This window comes from Bufo gargarizans, chromosome 4 (assembly GCF_014858855.1).
Source record: "Bufo gargarizans isolate SCDJY-AF-19 chromosome 4, ASM1485885v1, whole genome shotgun sequence".
Taxonomy (NCBI): domain Eukaryota; kingdom Metazoa; phylum Chordata; class Amphibia; order Anura; family Bufonidae; genus Bufo; species Bufo gargarizans.
The window spans coordinates 538,793,951-538,821,631 of record NC_058083.1 but is presented as its reverse complement, the minus strand read 5'-3'; the positions used below and the strand labels follow the sequence as shown (position 1 = coordinate 538,821,631).

Sequence of the window (27,681 nt, the reverse complement as noted above, 5' to 3'; positions counted from 1 at the left end):
GCATGGGGGACCGTTTGACAATTTGTAGTTTTTAATGGCACCAAATTGGGGTACAGGTAACTTACCTAAAGGGGTATTCTGGTAGGTACAAGTTATCCCCTATCCACAGGATAACTATCAGATCAGTGGGGATCCTACTGCTGGGACCCCCACCGATCACCAGAACGGCGGACCTGTACCCCCTGCAGGCCCCTTACTGGTCGCACATGTGCGCGGTCGCTCCATTCATTTCTGTGGGACTTCCAGAGATGGGCGAGTAGAGCGCTCACCTACCTCCGGAACTCCCGTAAAGATGAATGGAGCGGCCAGGCACATGTCCGACCGCTGCTCCGGTCATTTCAGGGGAGCAGCAGGGGGTACGGGACTCCTGTTCTCGTGATCGGTGGGGGTCCCAGCTGTGGATACCTTGTGAGAGGTCAGTTGACCAATTCAGCACGGATCCGGCCTGTATTCACACCCTCCGAACATGCCAAAAAACAGAGTGGATCCAGCGAATAAAAGCAATAAAGTCTTTATTTTGTCTGTGTAAAAAATATAAACAAATGAGATCCCTCCTGTAAAAAAGCTGCCGCGCTTCAAGCCATACAAGTAGTATAAATGCATGACCAAACTGTCAGTAGACGAGATGGGGGGTGCAGAATCTCAATAATCCCCTCCCCCAGTGCATCCAACTATTACCATGCCACAGCTGGCCGTGCGGGAAATGTGCAAGTAATACAAGAAACGTAAATGACTAGATATTAAAGGGTTCTGTATCTGAGATTAGCGCTGATGTCAGCAGAACTGTCTGGCGGATAACTCCCTGCCTGCCGCCGCTCGCGCTAAATAATGACTTAAATAATATGCAAATGAGCCTCCAGGTGCCAGTGGGGCGTTCCTGCAGCTAGAGGCTCCGTCCTCTCACCGTTTGGCACGCCCTTGTAAAGATGATTGACATCCTCGATACCAAATATATATAGTTTTTTATAATTACTATTTTTACACAATATAAACCTTTAAAAAAATATATAAAAATTTTTTTTTGCATCGCCAGATCCCAAGACCCATAACTTTTTTTATTTTTCTTTCTACAGAGTCTATAAAGCAGGAGCCCAGCTCCTATGTGAGAGCTGAGATCCGGGCAGCACTTAGCCTAGGCCACCATATAACGGCGGTGGGCTATCCTAAGGCCTCTTAGTGACCGCTATAAAGAGGCATTTTGTCACATGGACTCGCGGGGCAGGGATGTAATATTACAAAGCAGTGGTGCGGAATCATCTGGAATATGCAGTTCAGTTCTGGACACCAGTCCATAGAAAGGACTCCCTGGAGCTGGAGAGAGTACAGAGGAGAGCGACTAAACTGATCAGGGGCCTGGAGGGTTAAGGCTCGAAGACAAGTGTCACAGGCGGCCCCCTATCACCATGGAATGTGGAGCTTAAATGGTTAAACTGAGTTTTCTCACACCTCAGCCATTAGAGCGGCCGATCATCGTAGCCGGTGTCCCCCAAAATCTGGTGCTGAGCCGAGTGTTCAGCCTGGACCATAAGAGGATGGAGAGAAGATCCTGGAGAGGATGTCTATGTGCAGTCACATCTCCCTCCGCTCCTGCACATAACACAGGGGTCACTGCCCGGAGTGCCACTTTACTGCAGCTCTAAGGTGGAGCCTCACCTGAAGAAACGTCCCAATTCCCTTCCTCCATTCATGATTCCATACCTGTGGTCACATGGACTGGAATGTCCTCCTCCACCTCACTTTTACACAGGGGATCGCACATCATCCGCTCTTCTTCATCCTCCACTTTAATATCAGTCACATCTTCCCTCTGATTTGTCATCTGTAACAATACAGGACAATACAGCAGACAGGTGGGAAATCTAACAGATCCACATAAGAGACCCCCAACATCTATGACCCCTCTATGACTGCAGGACCCCCTATATAGATGTGTATAGGGCTCAGCTCCATCTACCTGATGGTTCTCTGGGAGCTTCTCCTCTGGACAGTCCTGGGAATACAGAGGACGGGGACATCTCTCGGGGGGATTTCCTTCTATGAGTCCATCTGTAGGAAACACACAGGGACAGGAGAAATTATTACATGTGATGATGAGATGATGGGAGTACTATCCAGGTGACCCATGACAGCCCCCCTCCTTACCCTGCTGATCGCCCCATAAATCCGTCTCCTCTTCTGCTTCATCTTTAACCTCAACCTTAATATCCATCAGATTTTCATCCTAAAGAAGATAAATGTAAAATTATCTTTGGTTCAGTCCCTTTCTGGTCAGATTCTGGGGAGACTTCAGCTCCATCTACCTGATGGTTCTCTGGGAGCTTCTCCTCTGGACAGTCCTGGGAATACAGAGGACGGGGACATCTCTCGGGGGGACTTCTTTCTATAAATCCATCTGTAGAAAACACACAGGGATGGAATAAACAGCTATTTTATTCTCTTGCTTTCATTATTGGATACACCTGGAGGTGGACACTAAGTAAAAAGTATTAGATCCTGCCTCCATCTATACCTTCCTAGAGGGACCAAGGACCAGTTTGTATAAGGGCAGTTGAAGAAGCACAATCACAGGAACAGATCATTAAAGTAACCACATAAGGCCCCAGAAGTAAATAACAAGAATCGTGATGTTGTGAGACTTGCTAATTCTCACTATGCTGCATACTATCTCCCACCGGGACAGTGTCTCATTGGCCAGAGTGAGATGTCACCGCTGAGAGAAGGCCAGAGCCAGTGCCAACGAGAGGAGACCCCAGTCAGAGTGAGATGTCGCAGCCGAGAGATCACGCTGCAGCTAGAGGCTGTGTGTAATGGATTGTGTCACAGTGTGAAGAAGCAAAGTGGTCATCCACAACAGATTGACATGTGTGGTTCTGGAAATTAAGGGGTGGGGGTATAACTGAAGAACTGGGGGCGCAGGAACTTAGAGTAAAGTATGCCATATTCTAAAAAGTGTGGCTTGTTAGATTATACCAACTAGCAGTTTTTGTGCTTTGGTGACAGGTCCTCTACACTACTGAAGATTTGAAGCCCCCGTTCATGAAGAACTCGCTTCTAACATTGGGCAGGAGATGATGGCAACAAAATGTCCTCATTGAGGTGAAAACAGAAACCACCTTGAGTAAGAAAGATAGAACTGGCCAAAGGACTGCCTTATCCTGATGAATCGGCAGGAAAGCAAACTCTGAAACCCTGCAAATGGAAGTAACCGTCACCAAAAAGACCACTTTGTAGGACAGAAAACATAAGCAAACATCTTGCCAAGGCACAAAGGGGGAAAGTTGATGGGCATCAAGCACGAGATTGAGATCTCAAGGCATTAAAGGAGTTGTTAAGGTGGAGCTGAATGGGCTACCCTGGCAAAAAAGTGCAAACTGTAGAGTTTGAAGCTAGAGTGCACTGAAAAAGTATAGAAAGCACTAAAACTTCAAGGAAATGGAGACCTAGGCCCATTTTTATAGCCTGGTGAGAACATACGTGAAAACAATGAATGAAAGAAAGGATTTCTGCACTCTGTAATATATCTGAGGAAGACAGCTTCCGTCTGAATCAAAAAAAATCACAAGCCCTTAGAATGGCTTCTTCAACAGCCATGCCTTAAATGCAGCATATGCATTCGGGTGAAAAAGAGGGGTCTGAGAGAGTAGACCCTCCTGAAGGTCACCAGTGAGAAGAGCGATCAGAGAGGTGTACCAAACTCAATGAGGCAAATTTGTGGCTATGGGAATCATGGGCAGGTCCTCAGCCCTTATATTCATGAGGAGACATGGCAGGACGAGGGAACAAGTAAGGAAATGTGAAATTAATCTACAGAATGACTCTAAGACTGCTAGAGCTAGCGGAATCTGGGACCGAATGACAAATGACTGAAGTTTCTGATTGACCATGAGAGCCATATCTGTCTGGCCTCCATCGGTCGCAGATGTCCTGAAGAACCTGTCTATTCACTCCCTGCTGAGGAAATGTGCAATCCAGTTGTCCACATAGTGCTGGAACTTTTTGTTGTGCCCACTAGGGAATGCAAGTTATCTCCGCCATAACTGCCAGACTCTAGTTTCTGCCCTGATGATGGAGGTAAGCCACCATCGTTGAACTGACTGTTTGCATCTAAATAGGCTGATCTGCTAGACGATTTGTCTAATGATGCACAGCAAATCAAGACTTTAAATTCCAGGATGTTGATCAGAAGAGAGGATTCTTCAAAGGACATCTCCTCCTTTATTGTCAGATTTCTGACAACTCCTCCCCATATGCAGAGAATGGCATCCGTTGTGACAGCCAACCAATGGACAAGAACAAAAGAAATGTCCCATCATCAACAAGGAGAAGGAGATCTACCATCTCTGAGACTGACAAACTGAATACTCTAGGGGTGCTAGAGTCTTGTTCCACATGGATAAAATGGACCATTGAAGAGGACGGGTGTGAAACGGAGGCTAGAGAACCAACATGATGGCTGAGACCATAAGACCCTGGATCTAATATACAGTTGGATTGGAGTTGGGAGCAGTCACAGAAGAAGGCAAAGATTTTGTTAAAGAAGCAATGGTTTTCTGCCAGAAGAGAGACACTGGCCTGACGGGTGTCCAACCAGAGGCGTACATAGGAATCACTGGGCCCCATAGCAAAAATCTGAATTGGGCCCCTTAACCCCGCCCACTACCCACCATGGCCCCTCCCACTTCCTGACTTTGCTCCTCCCATGCCACACCCCCATTAAACAAATTTATACATGACCTACAGAAACTGTTAGGGGTTTCCTGGGGGTGACCTGTCACATGGGATATCTGCTGCAGCCTGCAGGTCTCCTTATTTGGGGTGCCATGTTAGGCTACTTTCACACTTGCGTTCGGGTCTCCGCTTGTGAGTTCTGTTTGAAGGCTCTCACAAGCGGCACCGAACGGATCCGTACTGCCCTAATGCATTCTGAGTGGATGCGGATCCGCTCAGAATGCATCAGTATGGCTCCGTCTGTCCTCCGCTCAGCAGGCGGACACTTGAACGCTGCTTGCAGCCTGGCCGTGCGGAGGCAAACAGATCCGTCCAGAGTTACAATGTAAGTCAATGGGGACGGATCCGTTTGAAGTTGACACAATATGGCTCAATTTTCAAACTGATCCGTCCCCCATTGACTTTCAATGTAAAGTCAAAACGGATCCGTTTGCACTATCATGAACAAAAAAAAAAATGTTGTTTTTTTTTTGTTCATGTTAATGCAAACGGATCCGTTCTGAACTGATCTAAGCGTTTGCATTATAGGTGCGGATCCGTCTGTGCAGACACCAGACGGATCCGCTCTGAACGCAAGCGTGAAAGTAGCCTTAAAGGGAATCTGTCACTAGCAATTTACCCCCAATTTTTTTTTCATGAATCCATGTTTAACCGAGTACCTGTTTTCCATCTGTCTTGTTCTTTTGATTGTGAGTCTTGTCATGTCTTCAAAAAATCGATTCTTATGATATGCAAATGACGCTGTAAGGAGCCCAGAGGGGCGTTATTCTTTCTCCACGGTGCCCAGGAACGCCCCTCTGAAGTGCCGTGCCAGGCTAAGTTTGAAAACTAATAACGCCTCCAAGTTCATCTAAATCGCCTCCCAGAGGCGCGGCTAAGTGCTCAACACCCCCCTCCTCAGTGCCGCGCTCTGCGGCAAACACCCCGATCCTCCTCTCGCCGGCATCCCAAATCCCACGCAGGCGCAGTGCCGTCAGTCATCTTATCATAGCGCAGGCAATCGCCGGCACTGCGCCTGCGCGGGATTTGGGATGCCGGCGAGAGGAGGATCGGATTTGGGAGGCGATTTAGATGAACTTGGAGGCGTTATTAGTTTTCAAATTTAGCCGGGCACGGCACTTCAGAGGGGCGTTCCTGGGCACCGTGGAGAAAGAATAACGCCCCTCTGGGCTCCTTACAGCGTCATTTACATATCATAAGAATCGATTTTTTGAAGAAATGACAAGACTCACAATCAAAAGAACAAGACAGATGGAAAAAAGGTACTCATTGATCCATGTTTAATAAAGTACCTTTTTCCATCTGTGTTCTTCTTTTCCATGTCAGTCTTGTCCTTTTTTCTAAAAATCGATTCTTGCTGTAAGCCGGACTGGAGCCCAGAGGGGCGTTTTTCTTTCTCCACGGTGCCCCTCTGATTAGTGCCCGCCTAAATATGAAAACTACTAACGCCTCCATCATTTAGCTGAATCGCCTCCCAGAGGCGCGGCTAAGTCCTAGACACCCGCCCCCCTCCTCAGCGCTGCGCTCTGAAACACCCGATCCTCCTCTCGTCGGCGTCCCAAATCCCGCGCAGGCGCAGTGCCGGCGATTGCCTGCGCCTGCGCTCTGATAATACGGCTGAGGGCAACAGCTTCAACATCGTCACTGGGCTCGGCGCATGCCCAGTGACGATGTTGAAGCTGTTGCCCTCAGCCGTATTATCAGAGCGCAGGCGCAGGCAATCGCCGGCACTGCGCCTGCGCGGGATTTGGGACGCCGACGAGAGGAGGATCGGGTGTTTCAGAGCGCAGCGCTGAGGAGGGGGGCGGGTGTCTAGGACTTAGCCGCGCCTCTGGGAGGCGATTCAGCTAAACATGGGGGGGGGGCCCTGGGGAGAAAAGCAGCCGCATAGCCGGCTGCTGGTCATCAGTGGGCGGGGCCTTATCTGCGCTACGGGCCCCCCAGTGCCGCGGGCCCCATAGCAGTGGCGTGGTCTGCCTCTATGGGCGGTACGCCACTGTGTCCAACAACATTGCCAGAAAAATGAGACTTTGAAAAGGAGAAAGGCATTTTGGACCAAATGAGGAGCTATCCAAAATAGTACAGAGTATCCAAGACGATCCTCATGCTTGGGGGCTTGATCAAAATGTTGACATTATATACATGGGGTAAACGGGATTTCTATTTTTTTCTATCCCACATCAGTCAGATTTCCATATAGATTTTTATTTTATTTTTTTACTGACTGGATCCTACTTTCGGAAGTAAAGATCAGTTGAGATTTTGCCTACAAGAAGCTAGGAGAACCTTGATTGACTTTTTTTTTCAATGTAATTATTCAGAGAATATTTCACCCTGGGTATCATGGTAAACTTGTGAAGCTGTTCTGAGGGGGTTCTTCATTAAGCCCCAAACTAATTTAAAGAGGCAGAAGGAGCAGAATGTGGAGACCTTATTATCTCACCTAAAAACTCTGGAACAAGAACACAGGAGAAACCCTTAGTGCTCGACACTCACACAAATCCAGGATCTTGATCTCAGCTAAGGCTTGTATTTAATCAGCAATGTGCTGGTCCCATTTCAAGAAAGAGAAAGCATTGATTTACGTCCCAGGAGACAAAGCGGGTAGCGTGCTCAGTCACAGGTTAGGTACATGTGCTTCTCAGAGTAGGATCACTGAGATGTCTAAGGATTACAGTATTTCTACAAGAGTCACAATCTGATCAAAGACCAAGGGACTTATTAACCGTCTAAAAAAGTTCTAGTAATAATTATGTAAATCTGCTCAATTTACCTACAGTAAACAACAGCCAGAGATGCCGACTCAATCTGCCGATCATAAACGGCTATGCACCAGGACAGCTTCGGGCCAGATGGTTTCCTGGCAGAATCCTTCCAGCAATTCGCAGATATTTTAGCCCTTATTTAATCAGTATTGTAACGGCAAAGAACCGACATAAGAAATGTTAGAAGCCAAGATAAAACCGGGGACGGATTCTTCACTGTGATCTGGCTATATAACTCTTATCAGTATGGATGTGAAGATATCTGCAACAATCCTTGCTGATAGACTAGGATTAGTCATGGAAGATCTCGTCTCGACTGACCAACTGGGCTTTATGCCATTTAAGCAAACACGTGATGCTACTCGCTGGATTATGGACTTATTACAAGTGGCAGGTTCCCCTGCAGCATTTCTTGTGCCTGCTTTTCATCAGTTCCTGTCGACCACACTTAATACGGACGGCTTGTAGGGGAATTCGCACCCAACAGCTTGTACTGGGAGCATTGGTATTAGCTGCAGGGAGATTAAGCTGTCTAATGGCACTAGACAGGGATGTCCCTTGTCTCCCCTGTTATTTAACCTGACCTTAGAAGGGTCTGTTCACTCATTAAGATCTAATGAGAGGACACAGGGTATTAATGATGGCAGGAACACCAGCATGACAACCAGGTATGCAGATGATATTATAGTCACACGAAATTCTCCGGTTATCATTAGAAGATTTAAATATAACAATACGTGAAAACTCTCTAGTGCCGTATTAGAAGGTGAACGATGACAAATCCTAAATCCTGGTGGTGACATAAATGCTTCTTACTTGGATTTAATTACTTATTGGTGCTGATCAGAAATCACTTGAGCAGATTGAAAAGGAAATTGATCGTATTAGAGAACAGATTCAACTATCTCTATCTCCAGAGGCTCGTGGGAGCTTCGATGGGGAGTTGGAGGTGGAATTATTGAAGTGGGAAAGGAAATTCAGGGTCTCAAGGTCAAGAAATTCCAAAGAGATTTAGTTGGATTTCCAAGCTAACAAGATCTGTTGGTGGAACCATGTAAGGAATTGGTCCAGATCAGTATCGATATCACATTCTATCTCCAGTCAGCCAACAAACAGGGATGTGGGGAGCATTTTTTAGGCAGACGCAGGAAATCTGCCAAACAAGATGGCGTGAAACGCTGGGCTTCCCCCCTCAGAACTCCCTCCACAAAAAGGAAGACCAGACGGGACAATCATCTGGAAAAAAGGGTGAAGAGGCACCGGAGGTAATCAGTTTATCACACATAGTATTGACTCAATCCCAGTTAACAATGCTACAGAAAGGGTTAACTTTTCCTCCAGTAGAGAGGATTAGAAATGTTTGCCAGTAAGCTGTTATTTAAAAAACATTTCAACAAAAAAGAGGAGACCGGTATGTCTCCCGTAGAATTGTAAGTGTTACATGATCTGGAGTGGTTATTAAATGGACCGGAGGTGGAGAGTGCCTCCAGTTTCCCTGCACATCTGCCCCATTGCTCACAGCATCGTCCCCTATTGTCACTTCGTCCAGCTGTGGATATTTTTGTAAGGTTAGTCGAAGATAATGTTAAGAGAATAAGGGAGGGTAAGTTTAATGATAACCTTGACAAGGATCAGTGGAAAGCCCTCAAGGAACTGAGCAATCTATAACAGATGGTTCACAAACCAGCGGATAAGGGGGGCAATGTGGTGATTTGGCCGATTCCATATGTACGAGGAGGAGGAGGTCTTCCATCAACTGAATGATAAACAATCTTCTTCTCAATTGGCAAGTAACCCTCTGGAACAGTAGAAGAATGAGCTGGATGACATGTTGAAGAAGGCTGAAGAAATTAGCAGTTTGAAAACATTAGATGGATTGATCACTGAATGGCCTGTTATTCCCACATTCTATCTGCTCCCAAAAGTGCAAAAAATAATTCTTCTGCTTGTCCACCCGGAAGGCCTACAGTATCAGGGATTGGGGGTCTATGTCAAACATGTAGATTCATCAATTTCTATTGGGACATTGAGATGTCTAGTACATTGGGACTCAATGAGTAATGAGGCGGTAAGCTTCAAATCCTTTCTGTAATGTGTTTTTTAATTTTTGTGATGTATTGTTTTTTTATGGCTGTTTGACTGGGACAAGCCTTTGGGTTCACATCCAAATAGATATATTATATTTATGTATTACATCAAATGGAGCATAAGAGCATTGGTGCTTGGATGCGCAAAGTATGCTGTCCTTACATATGGACTATAGACATGGATTCCTTATGACACATTATATATGCACTTTTTGCCATTATTTTTGGTATTAAATTAATGAAAGAGATTTTTGTCTGCTCCGGGGTGGGATGAGATAGCCTCAAGCTCCGTCATTAGGTTCAGTCAAGAGCTCCCTTCTAGAAGGAAGACAAACTATCATCAAGATGAAAGGTATCCGGATCACTGCCTCTGAATTCTCTCAGGATATATTGGCAAAATAAATCCTGGACGTAAATCTTCAATTTTGGAAACGGGTTGGTATATCGGCTCTGGAAGATTCATGTACTGGAGAGAAGATGAAATCTTTTGATGCCTTAGTAGAGGAATTTTGTCTACCAAAGAACTTACTCTTCCAGTATATTAGGATTCAGTCCTTTATTAATACCCATAAATTACTAAATACTTTGGGAGAACATCCACAGCGGCTCCCAAAGTTAGGTAGGTTTCTGCTCTAAGATAAACCCCTGCGAGGGGAGAGCTATTATATAGAGAGAGCTTCTGTCTCTCGTTCGTGGTAAGCCTCCTCATATGTGTAGATGGGATCAGGGTTTGGGGAAGGACATTTCGAGACCAGAATGGCATAGAGCCATGCAATACTGCCACTGCATAAACCATACTGAGAGGAGATGTATGTTACCCCATCTAGACCAAATAGATATGACTCAAACAGTATAGATTTATGCTGGCGGAAGGGCGGCTCAGAAGGCCGTGAAATACATATCTGGTACCACTGCCCAACACTCAAGTGGCCAGTCTTCCATAGCGCTGAGCTAGCTCTGCTAGATCTCTTCATGGAGAGTATTCCTCGAAGATACAGATCGGCAATCAATAAGATTTCTGTTGCTGCCAGGACTTCAGTAGCAAGCAACTGGAAGAGAGACAGAATCCCCTCAACAGAAGAACTAATCAGAAGAGTTAATCGTTAATATTCCCTAGAGGTATTTTTTTAATTTTATTTTTTATTACAAATGGAAGATATGGTCGGAGAATCAGCCCTTAACATTGGACATCAATAACTTGATGTCCTTAGGGATATTTTCCTTTAACTCACCAGCTTTACCCATCTCTTTACCCTCTTTAATACGTGATTGTAAATTGTTTAAGTTATGTACATTTTGGTTTTATTAATAAAAATTTAAAAAAATGTCCTGAAAAGCAATCACCACTATCCCCCCAACCCTAACCCTACCCCCCCCCCCCCCTCCTTCCAAGAATGAAGGAGAGCCTGAACAAAGCAAACACCTTGATGAAGATATTTGGGGAAGTGGCCAACTGAAAGGGAAGAGCCACCAATTGGTAATAATGATCACTGGGGGGTGACAGCAGATTTGGTGACCTGCCATCCCTCCTTACCTTCCAGAGGTGGGGAACAAGCAGCAAAAGCAAAAATGGTTTTGCAGACCCGACAAGCAGGTATGTCTGCCTCCTACAGACAATAACCTACAACTGTTTAGCATAGTCACTGCAGGAAGGATACTGATGGTGGGAGGAGCTAATCCTATTTACTTAGTGCCCGCCTCCTAATGGCAGTTGCTATACCTAGACTTATGGCTGTCCCCCCCAAAGACATGAATGAGAAAAATTGTTTGCATGTGATGATGAGAGTAGTATCCAGACGTCCATCAAAACACTGCTGATCGCCCCATAAACCCCTCTACAGCCCCCTCCTTACCCTGCTGATCGCCCCATAATTCACTCTACAGCCCCCCCTCCTTACCCTGCTGATCGCCCCATAAATCCCTCTACAGCCCCCCCTCCTTACCCTGCTTATCGCCCCATAAATCCCTCTACAGCCCCCCCTCCTTACCCTGCTTATCGCCCCATAAATCCATCTACAGACCCCCCTCCTTACACTGCTGATCGCCCCATAAATCCATCTACAGCCCCCCTCCTTACCCTGCTGATCGCTCCATAAATCCATCTACAGCCCCCTCCTTACCCTGCTGATCGCCCCATAAATCCATCTACAGCCCCCCCTCCTTACCCTGCTGATCGCTCCATAAATCCATCTACAGCCCCCCTCCTTACCCTGCTGATCGCCCCATAAATCCATCTACAGCCCCCTCCTTACCCTGCTGATCGCCCCATAAATCCATCTACAGCCCTCCCTCCTTACCCTGCTGATCGCCACAAAAATCCGTCCACAGCCCCCTCCTTACCCTGCTGATCACCCCATAAATCCGTCTACAGCCACCTCCTTACCCTGCTGATCGCCCCATAAATCCGTCTACAGCCCCCTCCTTACCCTGCTGATCGCCCCATAAACCCCTCTACAGCCCCCTCCTTACCCTGCTGATCGCCCCATAAACCCCTCTACAGCCCCCCTCCTTACCCTGCTGATCGCCCCATAAACCCCTCTACAGCCCCCTCCTTACCTTGCTGATCGCTCCATAAAATCACTCTACAGCCCCCCCTTCTTACCCTGCTGATTGCCCCATAAATCCATCTACATCCCTCCTCCTTACCCTGCTGATCGCCCCATAAATCACTCTACAGCCCCCCTCCTTACCCTGCTGATCGCTCCATAAATCCATCTACAGCCCCCCTCCTTACCCTGCTGATCGCTCCATAAATCACTCTACAACGCCCCTCCTTACCCTGCTAATCGCCCCATAAATCCATCTACAGTCCCCCCTCCTTACCCTGCTGATCGCCCCATAAATCCCTCTACAGCCCCCTCCTTACCCTGCTGATCGCCCCATAAATCCATCTACAGCCCCCCTCCTTACCCTGCTGATCGCCCCATAAATCCATCTACAGCCCCCCTCCTTACCCTGCTGATCGCTCCATAAATCCATCCACAGCCCCCTCCTTACCCTGCTGATCGCCCCATAAATCCCTCTACAGCCCCCTCCTTACCCTGCTTATCCCCCTATAAATCCATCTACAGCCCCCCTCCTTACCCTGCTGATCGCCCCTTAAATCCATCTACAGCCCCCTCCTTACCCTGCTGATCGCCCCATTAATCCATCTACAGCCCCCCCCTCCTTACCCTGCTAATCGCCCCATAAATCCATCTACAGTCCCCCCTCCTTACCCTGCTGATCGCCCCATAAATCCCTCTACAGCCCCCTCCTTACCCTGCTGATCGCCCCATAAATCCATCTACAGCCCCCCTCCTTACCCTGCTGATCGCCCCATAAATCCATCTACAGCCCCCCTCCTTACCCTGCTGATCGCCCCATAAATCCATCTACAGCCCCCTCCTTACCCTGCTGATCGCCCCATAAATCCATCTACAGCCCCCCTCCTTACCCTGCTGATCGCCCCATAAATCCATCTACAGCCCCCTCCTTACCCTGCTGATCGCCCCATAAATCCATCTACAGCCCCCTCCTTACCCTGCTGATCGCCCCATAAACCCCTCTACAGCCCCCCCCTCCTTACCCTGCTGATCGCCCCATAAATCCGTCTCCTCTTCTTCTTCATCTTTAACCTCAATCTTAATATCCATCAGATTTTCATCCTAAAGAAGAGAAATGTAAAATGGTCTTTGGTTCAGTCCCTTTCTAGTCAGATTCTGGGGAGACTTCAGCTCCATCTACCTGATGGTTCTCTGGGAGCTTCTCCTCTGGACAGTCCTGGGAATACAGAGGACGGGGACATCTCTCGGGGGGACTTCTCCTCCTGGATCCATCTGTGGAGACACAAGCACACAGTGACTGAATACATGGCCTCCTGTAGATCTGTCTATGGATCAGACACTTCTCTCAGCTCCATCACTTCTAGGGTTAGCAATCAGGGCCTAAATAAACGTTGTTGCTCACCAGCTGAACCTCAAGCTTATCCAGTCACCCACATGGAAACCCAAGGTTTGGAGCTGTTCTTCCATCCAGAGACTTGACTTTCACTCCTTCCTCAGGAAAATCTAAACTGTACATTAATACTACTGGCTTTACAGATCTTTCTGTACAATAATCTAGAATATTCTGGATAACAGAACAACTCAAGATCTGAACTCTTCAGAGAAGCTGAAGACATCTCCTATTCTAAGGTACTGTGTGACGCTCCCTTCTTTCTGGTAGTTAGTAAAGTAGAAATCACCATATCACACAATCCTCACTTAAGACTGGCTGCTCCAATTCCAAACTGTAAGGAGAACATCCTGGATGGGGAAGGTCCTCAGATAACAGATCCTCCCTGTCTGGTGGGACACAAGGGTCTGTCATAAACAGGGTGGATAAAAAATCAATGATTTAAAAAAAAAAACGGTTTTTTTTAATTTAAATCGGATTTTTTTTTATATAAAATGCTATTTGAGGAAAATATATTACCATCATGAAATAAATTTAGTTTTTTAATTATGTAGAATAAGGCTGTACAGTGAACCCTTAGGATACAATATTTTCAACATACAATGTCTCAGACTCAGACCCAACGAATCTTGTCCACTTCTCTGGTAAAATAGCTGCATTAGTAGCTAGTTAGCAGCTACTCCAGACTGTTATATGTAAAGACTTGTTTTATCTGTCTTAGTTATCTGCTTATTTTTCTTAAATCTTCATTTTCTCATTACTCAACACAACAATGGTTTCAACATACAATGGTCGTCCTGGAACCAATCAATATTATAACTTGAGGGACCACTGTATATGTGTAATTTTTTGGGTAAATAAATCCCATGAATCCATTCACAATGTCCTGCGCTTCCAGAGGTTTTTGTAAGATTATTGGGCAGTTTCTCTGCCTACAAGATATTATCACAGATGCTTGGTTTACTTTTGCAGTTCTCAAAACTGAATTGGACTCAGCAGAGATCACAGGCCTCTTCTTCACAGCAAAAATGTTATAACATGAACAGAGTTGAGAAAAAGACCTTAATCCTAACTTCTACAAACCTATGAATGCAGAATCAATCGAATCAAACTAATATGATAAGTTGTTATTCTAAAAATCTTCATCTACTTGCATATTATAAGTTATACCAGCAAGAATTAGTCTTTATGTACAAACCGGATTCCCAAAAAGTTGGGACACTAAACAAATTGTGGATAAAAGCTGAATGCAATGATGTGGAGACGGCAAATGTCAGTATGTTATGTGTAATAGAACGTAGATGACGGATCAAACGTTTAATCCGAGGAAATGTATCATTTTAAAGGAAAAATACGTTGATTCAAATTTTCACGGTGTCAACAAATCCCCAAAAAGTTGGGACAAGTAGCAATAAGAGGCTGGAAAAAGTAAGTTTGAGCATAACGAAGAGCTGGAAGACCAATTACCACTAATTAGGTCAATTGGCAACATGATTGGGTATAAAGAGCTTCTCAGAGCGGCCGTGTCTCTCAGAAGCCAAGATGGGTAGAGGATCACCAATTCCCACAATGTTGCGCAGAAAGATAGTGGAGCAATATCAGAAAGGTGTTACCCAGCGAAAGATTGCAAAGACTTTGCATCTATCATCATCAACTGTGCATAACATCATCCGAAGAGTCAGAGAATCTGGAACAATCTCTGTGCGTAAGGGTCAAGGCCGTAAAACCATACTGGATGCCCGTGATCTCCGGGCCCTTACACGACACTGCACCACAAACAGGAATGCTACTGTAAAGGAAATCCCAGAATGGGCTCAGGAATACTTCCAGAAACCATTGTCAGTGACCACAATCCACCGCGCCATCCGCCGCTGCCAGCTGAAACTCTACAGTGCAAAGAAGAAGCCATTTCTAAGCAAGATCCACAAGCTCAGGCGTTTTCACTGGGCCAGGGATCATTTACAATGGAGTGCGGCAAAATGGAAGACTGTTCTGTGGTCAGACGAGTCACGATTCAAAGTTCTTTTTGGAAATCTGGGACACCATGTCATCCAGACCAAAGAGGACAAGGACAACCCAAGTTGTTATCAACGCTCAGTTCAGAAGCCTGCATCTCTGATGGTATGGGGTTGCATGAGTGCGTGTGGCATGGGCAGCTTGCATGTCTGGAAAGGCACCATCAATGCAGAAAAATATATTCAGGTTCTAGAACAACATCTGCTCCCATCCAGACGTCATCTCTTTCAGGAAAGACTCTGCATTTTTCAACAAGATAATGCCAGACCACATTCTGCATCAATCACAACATCATGGCTGCGTAGGAGAAGGGTCCGGGGACTGAAATGGCCGGTCTGCAGTCCAGATCTTTCACCTATAGAGAACATTTGGTGCATCATAAAGAGGAAGGTGCAACAAAGAAGGCCCAAGACGATGGAGCAGTTAGATGCCTGTATTAGACAAGAATGGGAGAGCATTCCTATTTCTAAACCTGAGAAACTGGTCTCCTCGGTCCCCAGACGTCTGTTGAGTGTTGTAAGAAGAAGGGGAGATGCCACACAGTGGTGAAAATGGCCTTGTCCCAACTTTTTGGGGATTTGTTGACACCATGAAATTCTGATTCAACATATTTTTCCCTTAAAATGGTCCATTTTCTCAGTTTAAACTTTTGTTCCGTGATTTATGTTCTATTCTGAATAAAATATCAGAAGTTGGCGCCTCCACATCATTGCATTCAGTTTTTATTCACTATTTGTATAGTGTCCCAACTTTTTTGGAATCCGGTTTGTAGAAAACTATGATTTACATCAAGCCTTACTGACTAGTGATTTAAATCAAATCCACCCTGGTCATAAATAACTGTCTATCCAGGTAACCCCAACCAGATGATGCTATTAGAAGAACCCCAAATTGTTCCTCCCATGTCTTCTGTATAACCCTAAATAGCACATATAGAGAAAGTGGAGGGTGCAAAAAAAACTGGCACTGCCAAGACTAAGGGCTCACGCACAAGGTATTTTCTTTCTGTGTCCGTTCCAGGGTTTTTTGCGGACCATATGCGGAACTATTAATTTGAATTAGTCCGCAAAAAAAACAGAAGTTACTCCATATGCATTCCTTTTCCGTATGTCCGTTCCGCAAATAAAATAGAACTGAACCACCATTCTTTGGCCAGGGTACCGGTCATCTGAGAGAGAGGGACAGCTAGCTCAGACCTTTCCATATTCTGCCAGGGAAGAGACTAGAGAAGCCAGCCCTATGCCTCGTCTCAGGGAGGAGACTGGAGAAGCCAGCCCTATGCCTCGTCTCAGGGAGGAGACTGGAGAAGCCAGCCCTATGCCTGGTCTCAGGGAGGAGACTGGAGAAGCCAGCCCTATGCCTCGTCTCAGGGAGGAGACTGGAGAAGCCAGCCCTATGCCTCGTCTCGGGGAGGAGACTAAAGAAGCCATCCCTATGCCTCGTCTCAGGGAGGAGACTGGAGAAGCCAGCCCTATGCCTCGTCTCAGGGAGGAGACTGGAGAAGCCAGCCCTATGCCTCGTCTCAGGGAGGAGACTGGAGAAGCCGGCCCTATGCCTCGTCTCAGGGAGGAGACTGGAGAAGCCGGCCCTATGCCTCGTCTCAGGGAGGAGACTGGAGAAGCCGGCCCTATGTCTCGTCTCAGGGAAGAGACTGGAAAAGCCGGCCCTATGCCTCGTCTCAGGGAGGAGACAGGAGAAGCCAGGCCTATGCCTCGTCCTAGAGAGGAGACTGGAGAAGCCGAACCTATGCCTAGTCTCAGGGAGGAGACTGTAGAAGCCAGCCCTATGCCTCGTCCTGGGGAGGAGACTGGAGAAGCCGGCCCTATGCCTCATCTCAGGGAGGAGACTGGAGAAGCCAGCCCTATGCCTCATCTCAGGGAGGAGACTGGAGAAGCCAGCCCTATGCCTCGTCTCAGGGAGGAGACTGGAGAAGCCAGCCCTATGCCTCGTCTCAGGGAGGAGACCGGAGAAGCCAGCCCTATGCCTCGTCTCAGGGAGGAGACTGGAGAAGCCAGCCCTATGCCTCGTCTCAGGGAGGAGACTGGAGAAGCTAGCCCTATGCCTCATCTCAGGGAGGAGACTGGAGAAGCCAGCCCTATGCCTCACCTGTATTGTTCCACACTTGAATTCCTCCAGTAAAGACGCACACTCGTTACTGCAGTCCCTGACTCTCTGGACTTATTTCACATCAAGGTGGCCTTACCATCCCTTCCGGAGAGCAGCAACATGTGGTGACATCTTGATGGTGTCCGGGGGACCCAGCGTAGCATTGGAGCCACCCCACACCTGCCACTGCACCAGCATCTGTATGACCAAAAGAAGGTATGCAGCCTCTGTATGACCAAAGGAGGATATGCAGCCTCTGTATGACCACCAGAGGATATCCAGCATGGGTATGACCACCACCACAACAGGAGGATATCCAGCATGGGTATGACCACCACCACCACAGCAGGATATCCAGCATGGGTATGACCACCACCACCACCACAAGAGGATATCCAGCATGGGTATGACCACCACCACCACCACCATAGGAGGATATCCAGCATGGGTATGACCACCACCACCACCACCACAGGAGGCTATCCAGCTGTCACGGATGTAGTAAGGGAGAACACCAAAAAACAACAATAAGGAAGGGGAAAGACACTAGGCCTCACCGATAGGGCAGGAAAAGGGTCACCACCTATAAAACCCTGCTCCTGGCCCTAACTCCTATCCGTATGGGCACCTCTCGATGGTAGAGATACCCATACACAGGAACCTAGAAAACCCTGGTGACCCTTGGATGCCCTTAAGATAATGACAGGGCAGAGACAACCCGTTCCTTCCCTGGTGAAGGAACTAGCGTCTCACTGAAGCCTAGTAAACAACCGGGGGGGGGGGGATGCAAAACACAACAAGCGGAACACTTAACTTCTGAGGATGATGGCTGAACAGGATTCCAACAAGAACCACACTCCAGCTCTTCCAAAACCAAATGAAGCTATCCCAAGCAAGGAGTGATGGGTAAAGTCAGAATAAATAGGGATGGGTAAAGGTCACATGATCCACACCTGAACAGGAGGTGTGGACATACCAGCAACACAAAGACAAAGTGAAACCAAAAGAGGCTGTCAGATCACAAATTCGTAGATAATCTTTCAGACCTTCTGAGACCTGTTACAGATGTGACAGTACCCCCCCTTCTACGGGTGACCTCCGGGCACCCACGACCAACCTTATCAGGATGAGCTCTGTGGAATGCTCTCACCAGACGACTAGCATTAACATCGGTCGCTGGAACCCACATCCTCTCCTCTGGTCCGTACCCTCTCCAATGAACGAGATACTGGAGGGACCTCCGGAGAATTCGGGAGTCCACAATCCTGCTGATCTAAAATTCTAAATTTCATGGGGGGGAGAACAGAACTGGATCGCACATCCACAATGCTATGCTTTGATCTAACTCGCTTATCAGCGCTATAATAAAGTGTACAGCCCCCCATACTGCATGCTGTACAAGAGGCATTAGTGTACATTTTGATCAAAAGGCATAAGCCCACTCACCACGCCAAGGAAGCCTCTTTTGAGTGGGACCTACTCTGACAAAAAGGCGCAGCGCAGTGCGGTGACAAAGCGGTAATGCCCTGGTAGGCGGCGGGACCCAGGAGTCAAAGCAGCAACCCTGCTGTCTGACGATGCCACCCATGGCACTGGGTCCCACCAACCCACCAGAACAGCACCACAAAAACAAAGGCCACCACGCAGTACTGCACCATGTGAACAGCTGTCTAACACAGCATGTCCATTGCTATCAGGAGCTACAGGTCAATGACCACTATATGCAATCCTGTGTGATTAAAACCACCTGTGCCTCTTGTACAGCATGCAGTATGGGGGGCTGTACACTTTATTATAGCGCTGATAAGCGAGTTAGATCAAAGCATAGCATTGTGGATGTGCGATCCAGTTCTGTTCTCCCCCCCATGAATACTAAAATTCTAAATTGCCGTCCACCATGACAGGAGCGGGAGGTAAGGAGGACGGCTCAACAGGTTCGACACATTTCTTTAGCAACGATTTATGAAATACGTTATGGATTTTCAATGCCTGAGGAAGTTCAAGATGGAAGGCTACAGGGTTAACAATGGCAGTGTTCTTATATGGACCAATAAATCTTGGGCCCAACTTCCAAGAAGGTACCTTAAGTTTAATGTTTCTTGTAGACAACCACACAGAATCACCCACTCTCAGGTCCGGACCACTCATACATCTCCTGTCAGCCCCAAGCTTATACCTGTTGCCCATCTTTTTCAGGTTATTTGGGATTTTCCGCCAAATAGAAGACAAAGAAGAGGAAAATCGTTCCTCCTCAGGAATGCCGGAATTTTGAGCACCAGAAAATTTACCAAACTGTGGATGGAACCCATATGCCCCAAAAAACAGCGACTTATCAGTGGATTCCTGTCTACGGTTATTTATAGCAAACTCAGCTAACGACAAAAATGAAGACCACTCTCCTTATTCTCTGAAACAAAACATCTCAAGTAAGTCTCCAGATTCTGATTAGTGCGCTCCGTCTGTCCGTTCGACTGAGGATGAAAAGCCGAAGAGAAGGACAATTGTACACCCAGACGAGTACAGAACGCTCTCCAGAATCTGGAAACAAACTGAGTCCACTGATCGGACACCACATCAGAGGGAATGCCATGTAGTTTCACGATGTTGTCGACAAACACCTGTGCAAGAGTTTTAGCATTGGGTAGACTAGGTGATGCAATAAAGTGTGCCATTTTACTAAAACAATCGACAACCACCAGAATCAGTCTTTCCCGAGAATTCGGTAAATCCGTGATAAAATCCATGGACAAATGGGTCCAAGGTTTGGACGGGATGGGCAATGGAAGCAGAGATCCGGAAGGCCCAGTATGTGTCACCTTAACACGTGCACAGGTACCACAGGCTGACACAAAGTCCGCAACACACTTACGCAACCCCGGCCACCAAAATCTGCGAGAGATTAGATCGACAATCGATCTACTCCCAGGGTGTCCAGCAATCACCGTACAGTGATGTTCCTCAAACACCTGGTGGCGTAATTCGGAGGGAACAAACAACTTCCCCGGAGGACAAGAGTCCGGAGCATCTTCCTGTGCCTCCAACACCCTGGCCTCGAGATCAGGATAAAGAGCGGATATGACTACCCCTTCAGATAAAATTGGACTAGGGTCATTAGAGTCACCCCCCCAGGAAAGCTACGTGACAAAGCATCCTCTTTGCCATAGTTACCCCAGGGCGGTAAGTGACGATGAAGTTAAATCTGGTGAAAAACAATGACCATCTGGCCTGCCTTGGGTTCAGTCGTTTAGCCGACTCCAGGTAGGCCAGATTCTTGTGATCCGTAATTACCGTAATAGGGTGAATTGCTCCTTCCAACCAATGCCGATATTCCTCAAACGCCAACTTAATGCCCAGGAATTCCTTATTCCCCATATCATAATTCCTTTCAGCAGTAGAGAGTTTTTTAGAGAAAAATCGGGATCCATACGAAAACCTGAGGATGAGAGCAGGTAACCCAGAAATTGCACTTCCTGTACAGCAAATACACACTTTTCCATCTTAGCATACAACTTATTCTCTCTTAGGATCTGTAACACCTGTTTCACATGATCCTGATGAGTCTCCATATTAGGCGAATAAATTAGTATGTCATCAAGGTATACAACGACAAACCTCCCCAACAGATGATGAAAGATGTCATTGACAAAGTGTTGAAAAACCGCAGGAGCATTGGTTAACCCAAAGCGCATGACCAGGTTTTCAAAATGACCCTCAGGGGGTATTAAATGCGGTCTTCCACTCATCCCCCTCCTTGCCCCCCTCAGATCCAATTTAGAGAACACCTTGGCACCGACAATCTGACTAAACAAATCCGGAATCAAAGGAAGGGGGTAAGGATCACGGACGGTAATAAGATTGAGCTCACGGAAGTCCAGGCATGGTCTCAGGGTACCATCCTTTTTTTCTTTACAAAGAAAAACCCAGCAGCCACTGGGGACTTGGATGGTCTAATATGTCCCTTTGACAAACTCTCGGTGATATACTCTCGCATAGCCTTTCTTTCGGGTTCCGAAAGATTATACAACCGAGATTTGGGCAATTTAGCTCCGGAAATAAGATTGACGGGACAGTCATACTCCCAGTGTGGACAACTCCTGATTACCACTCTCAGAGAAAACATCCGCAAATTCAGAAATGAACGAGGGTACAGTTTTAGTGGTCACCATAGAGAATGATGCATTAAGACAGTTGTCCATGCAAAAATCACTCCAATCCAAAATCTGTTGTTTGCCAATCGATGTTAGGGTTATGTTTGCTTAACCATGGTAAGCCCAACACCAACGGAGCAGGCAGACCCACCAACACATAACAGGAGATAGATTCCTGATGCAAATCACCCACTCTTAAATGAATGTCATTCACTACCTGCAACAGGCATTTTTGGGTGAGAGGTGCTGAGTCAATTGCAAAGACAGAAATACTTTTCTCTAATGCATTAGTAGTCAACCCGTGAATGAGTACAAACTCTCCATCAATCAAGTTAACTCCTGCCCCACTGTCGATAAATGCTTCGATTATCATAGTTTTGGACTCTAGCGCCACCTCGGCAGTCAGGAGAAAATGGATACTACCAGTAAAACACAAATGTAGGTTTTCTTGCTCCCCATCCACACTACCAATAGTAATTTGAGGATTAAAAGGTTTTTTCTTTTTGTTTACACCTTGATGCTGCAAGTACGGACAAATATTCAAAAAATGTCCCTTCTTGCCACAATAAAAGCAGACTCCTTTCACATGACCCAAGCTTTTGCCAGGAGTAGCTCCTCCTAACTGCATAGGGTCATCACAAGGCGCAACTACCAGTGTCTCTCCACCATAAGTGTCAAAGGAAGCAGCACCCTTATTGGACAGTACGTCCTGAAGGTGAGGACCCCTAGATCTCTCCCTCAGGTATCTATCTAGACATACAGCAAGGGACATAGCTGCTTCCAATGACTCCAATGACGCGTCCTGCAGTTTCTCAGAGAGACCCTGACAGAATTGGCTACGGAGAGCAGGATCGTTCCACTCAGTATCGGTAGCCCATCTCCTAAATTCAGAGCAATAGGTCTCCGCAGAACGTTCTCCCTGCCGCAAACTCCGTAACTTGGTCTCGGCCTGAGAGATCCAATCCGGGTAATCGTAGATGAGACCCAAGGCTCTAAAGAATTCATCTACCGACCGGAGGGACAGTGATCCAGTCGGCAGAGAAAAAGCCCAAGATTGGGCGTCCTCTTTAAGCAATGAAATAATCATACCCACACGTTGACACTCATCCCCAGAAGAGTATGGACGCAGACTAAAGTATAATTTACATGACTCCCTGAACCAGATAAAATTGTCACTACCCCAAGAAAACCTGTCCGGGAGAGCTACATTCGGTTCAGGGCAGGCCTGGAACCCACCACCGGAACCAGCAGCCTGTGGACTATGAATCTGCAAGACCGTTGCGCGGAGGTCTGCTACCTCCAAAGTCAGATTCTGCAGCTGTTCGACCAGTGCAGTCATAGCATCCATAGCTGCACAGATCAGAACAAAAATGGCGGTATGGGCTTGGGATAATGACACGGATTTAGTAGGGGAGAACACCAAAAGACAACAAGAAGGAAGGGAAAAGACACTAGGCCTCACCGCTAGGGAAGGAAAAGGGTCACCACCTATAAAACCCTGCTCCTGGTCCTAACTCCTATCCATATGGGCACCTCTCGATGGTAGAGATACCCATACACGGGAACCTAGAAAACCCTGATGAACCTCAGATGCCCTAAAGATAATGACAGGGCAGAGACCACACGTTTCTTTACCTGGTGAAGGAACTAGCATCTCGCTGAGGCCTAGTAAACAACCGGGGGGGGGGGGGTACAAAACACGACAAGCGGAACACTTAACTTCAGAGAATGAAAGATGAACAGGACTTCAACACGAACCACACTCCAGCTCTTCCAAGACCAAATAAAGCTATCCCAAGCAAGGAGTGATGGGTAAAGTCAGACTAAATAGGGTAGGTAAAGGTCACATGATCCACACCTGAACAGGAGGTGTGGACATACCAGCAACACACAGACAAAGTGAAACCAAAAGAGGCTGTCAGATCACTAACGAGCAGATAATCTTTTAGACCAGGCATCCTCAAACTGCGGCCCTCCAGCTGTTGCAAAACTACAACTCCCAGCATGCCCGAACAGCCTACAGGTATCAGCCTACAGCAGGGCATTGTGGGAGTTGTAGTTTTACAACAGCTGGAGGGCCGCAGTTTGAGGATGCCTGTTTTAGACCTTCTGGGACCTGTCACAGATGTGACACCAGCATCTGTAAGACCTCCACCACAGGAGGACATCCAGCATCTGTATGATCGCCACCACAGGAGGACATCCAGCATCTGTATGACCGCCACCACAGGAGGACATCCAGCATCTGTATGACCGCCACCACAGGAGGATATCCAGCATCTGTATGACCTCCACCACATGAGGATATCCAGCATCTGTATGACCTCCACCACAGGAGGATATCCAGCATCTGTATGACCTCCACCACAGGAGGATATCCAGCATCTGTATGACCGCTACCACAGGAGGATATCCAGCATCTGTAAGACCGACACCACAGGAGGATATCCAGCATCTGTATGACCGCCACCACAGGAGGATCTCCAGCATCTGTATGACCTCCACCACAGGAGGACATCCAGCATCTGTATGACCGCTACCACAGGAGGATCTCCAGCATCTGTATGACCTCCACCACAGGAGGATATCCAGCATCTGTATGACCGCTACCACAGGAGGATATCCAGCATCTGTATGACCGCCACCACAGGAGAATATCCAGCATCTGTAAGACCTCCACCACAGAAGGATATCCAGCATCCGTATGACCTCCACCACAAGAAGATATCCAGCATCTGTATGACCGCCACCACAGGAGGACATCCAGCATCTGTAAGACATCCACCACAGGAGGATATCCAGCATCTGTATGACCTCCACCACAGGAGGATATCCAGCATCTGTATGACCGCTACCACAGGAGAATATCCAGCATCTGTATGACCGTCACCACAGGATATCCAGCATCTGTATGACCGCCACCACAGGAGGACATCTAGCATCTGTATGACCGCCACCACAGGAGGATATCCAGCATCTGTATGACCTCCACCACAGGAGGATATCCAGCATCTGTATGACCGCTACCACAGGAGGATATCCAGCATCTGTATGACCGACACCACAGGAGAATATCCAGCATCTGTAAGACCTCCACCACAGAAGGATATCCAGCATCCGTATGACCTCCACCACAAGAAGATATCCAGCATCTGTATGACCTCCACCACAGGAGGACATCCAGCATCTGTATGACCGCCACCACAGGAGGAAATCCAGCATCTGTATGACCGCCACCACAAGAGGATATCCACATCTGTATGACCGCCACCACAGGAGGACATCCAGCATCTGTAATACATCCACCACAGGAGGATATCCAGCATCTGTATGACCGCCACCACAGGAGGACATCCAGCATCTGTATGACCGCCACCACAGGAGAATATCCAGCATCTGTATGACCTCCACCACAGGAGGATATCCAGCATCTGTATGACCGCCACCACAGGAGGACATCCAGCATCTGTATGACCGTCACCACAGGAGAATATCCAGCATCTGTATGACCGTCACCACAGGAGGATATCCAGCATCTGTATGACAGCCACCACAGGAGGATATCCAGCATCTGTATGACCTCCACCACAAGAAGATATCCAGAATCTGTATGACCTCCACCACAGAAGGATATCCAGCATCTGTATGACCTCCACCACAGAAGGATATCCAGCATCTGTATGACCTCCACCGCAATAAGGAAATCCAGCATCTGTATGACCTCCACCACAAGACGATATCCAGCATCTGTATGACCTCCACCACAGGATATCCAGCATCTGTATGACCTCCACCACAGAAGGATATCCAGCATCTGTATGACCTCCACCGCAAGAAGGATATCCAGCATCTGTATGACCTCCACCACAAGACGATATCCAGCATCTGTAAGACCTCCACCTCAGAAGGATATCCAGCATCCGTATGACCTCCACCACAAGAAGATATCTAGCATCTGTATGACCGCCACCACAGGAGGATATCCAGCATCTGTATGACCGACACCACAGGAGGATATCCAGCATCTGTATGACCGACACCACAGGAGGATATCCAGCATCTGTAAGACCTCCACCACAGGAGGATATCCAGCATCTGTATGACCGCCACCACAGGAGGACATCCAGCATCTGTATGACCGCCACCACAGGAGGATATCCAGCATCTGTATGACCGCCACCACAGGAGGACATCCAGCATCTGTAGGACCGCCACCACAGGAGGATATCCAGCATCTGTATGACCGACACCACATGAGGATATCCAGCATCTGTAGGACCTCCACCACAGGAGGATATCCAGCATCTGTAGGACCTCCACCACAGGAGGATATCCAGTATCGGTAGGACCTCCACCATGCCATAGGGGTGTGAGGGATGAGAATCCAGTTTGTATAAGTATTTCCTCCATCTTGTGCACATGTGGAACATTACTGAGCCCGCTGGCAGGATGTGGGGAGATCTATCTACAAGGCCAAGCCGCTCCCTCATCAGAGTCTGACATGGAGAGAGTGATGTTATCTCTGTGCTTCGGAATGCGCTGCTAAAGAAGATAAGACGCTGCAGAAGGTTTTAACCATTAAAAATCCTGTTACTGTGGTGCGGAAGTATTGCCTGGTTTCACTTTCCACCCTTTTGCGGAGGCCGGATGTGTCTGTGACTATCTGTAGTGTCTGACTGAGCAGAGTGTCTGTGTCCGCTCTCCGAGCGCTCGTACATCCGCATCATCATAGAGAGGGGGGAGATGCCACCCAGTATGACTGTGCCCTCCAGTACACCCTGCTGTGTGACCAGTAGTGGGGAAGAGCTCGTATTACAATTCCTAATATTTTGTAGAATATTCATCATATATTCAGGAATTCGTATATTCGTTATATTCAACGTTCTTTTTTTTTTTACGCGAAAATCGGCAAGGTAATTATCACGCAATTATGTGAATATTCCGCGCTCAATATAGGCCTGGGTCAGAAATTAATATGTAGCACTATAGAATATAGCGCTATATATTAGATTTTTAGACTATTCGTCATTTTTTCCCATCTGAAGTGAACACATGGTGACGTCATTGGCCACAGGCAAGAAGCAGCGAGGAATCAGCTGTTCAGATGGAAATAATGACGACTAGTCAAAAAAACGAAAATATAGATTCTCGAAGTGCCGATTTTCGCGATAAAAAATTGTTATTTGAATATTCGCGCTCAACACGAGTGATCTGTGACCGAGCACCATGAGCAGCTTATACTGTGTCAGTCTCCACTCACTCGCATTACATTCTCTTTTGTTCTTCCATATAACATCCACAGCTCCTGTTACCTGGGAGAGGAGCCTCCATCTTGGCGGCCGGGGGCAGCTCCTCCTCTTCACCTCTGTGCCGCTCCATGGGCTGTTTGTACTACAATGTAGAGAGAGAACCTCGACCGAGACCACAGCCCGAGAGCGAAACAGCTTGTGGAAGGACCTGTGATGACGTCACAGTCATGTGATCAATGGGGAAGGGGCGGAGCTCAGCAGAGTAGAAATTGGAGGAAAGACCTGTGATGATGTCACAGTCATGTGATCAATGGGGAGGGGCTCAGCCCCGAGAGCGAAACAGCTTGTGGAAGGACCTGTGATGACGTCACAGTCATGCGATCAATGGGGAAGGGGCGGAGCTCAGCAGAGTAGACATTGGAGGAAGGACCTGTGATGACGTCACAGTCATGTGATCAATGGGGAAGGGGCGGAGCTCAGCAGAGTAGACATTGGAGGAAAGACCTGTGATGATGTCACAGTCATGTGATCAATGGGGAGGGGCTCAGCCCCGAGAGCGAAACAGCTTGTGGAAGGACCTGTGATGACGTCACAGTCATGCGATCAATGGGGAAGGGGCGGAGCTCAGCAGAGTAGACGTTGGAGG

At 47.4% G+C, this 27,681-nt stretch overlaps 1 protein-coding gene across 1 annotated transcript in view; it reads right to left on the bottom strand.

Annotated features, from left to right (window-relative positions):
* The window catches only part of LOC122936058 (gastrula zinc finger protein XlCGF26.1-like), a 31,351-nt gene extending 4,114 nt beyond the window's left edge, over window positions 1–27,237 (bottom strand). Inside the window, exons 1-5 of the mRNA XM_044292059.1 lie at window positions 27,099–27,237; window positions 13,307–13,398; window positions 13,149–13,227; window positions 2,301–2,392; window positions 1,699–1,819 (exon numbers count right to left, since the gene is read on the bottom strand). Coding sequence (XP_044147994.1) covers window positions 1,699–1,819; window positions 2,301–2,392; window positions 13,149–13,227; window positions 13,307–13,398; window positions 27,099–27,165 — 451 coding nt within the window. The 5' untranslated portion in view covers window positions 27,166–27,237. The remainder of the gene's footprint in view (window positions 1–1,698; window positions 1,820–2,300; window positions 2,393–13,148; window positions 13,228–13,306; window positions 13,399–27,098) is intronic.
* Window positions 27,238–27,681: the final 444 nt, after the last annotated feature.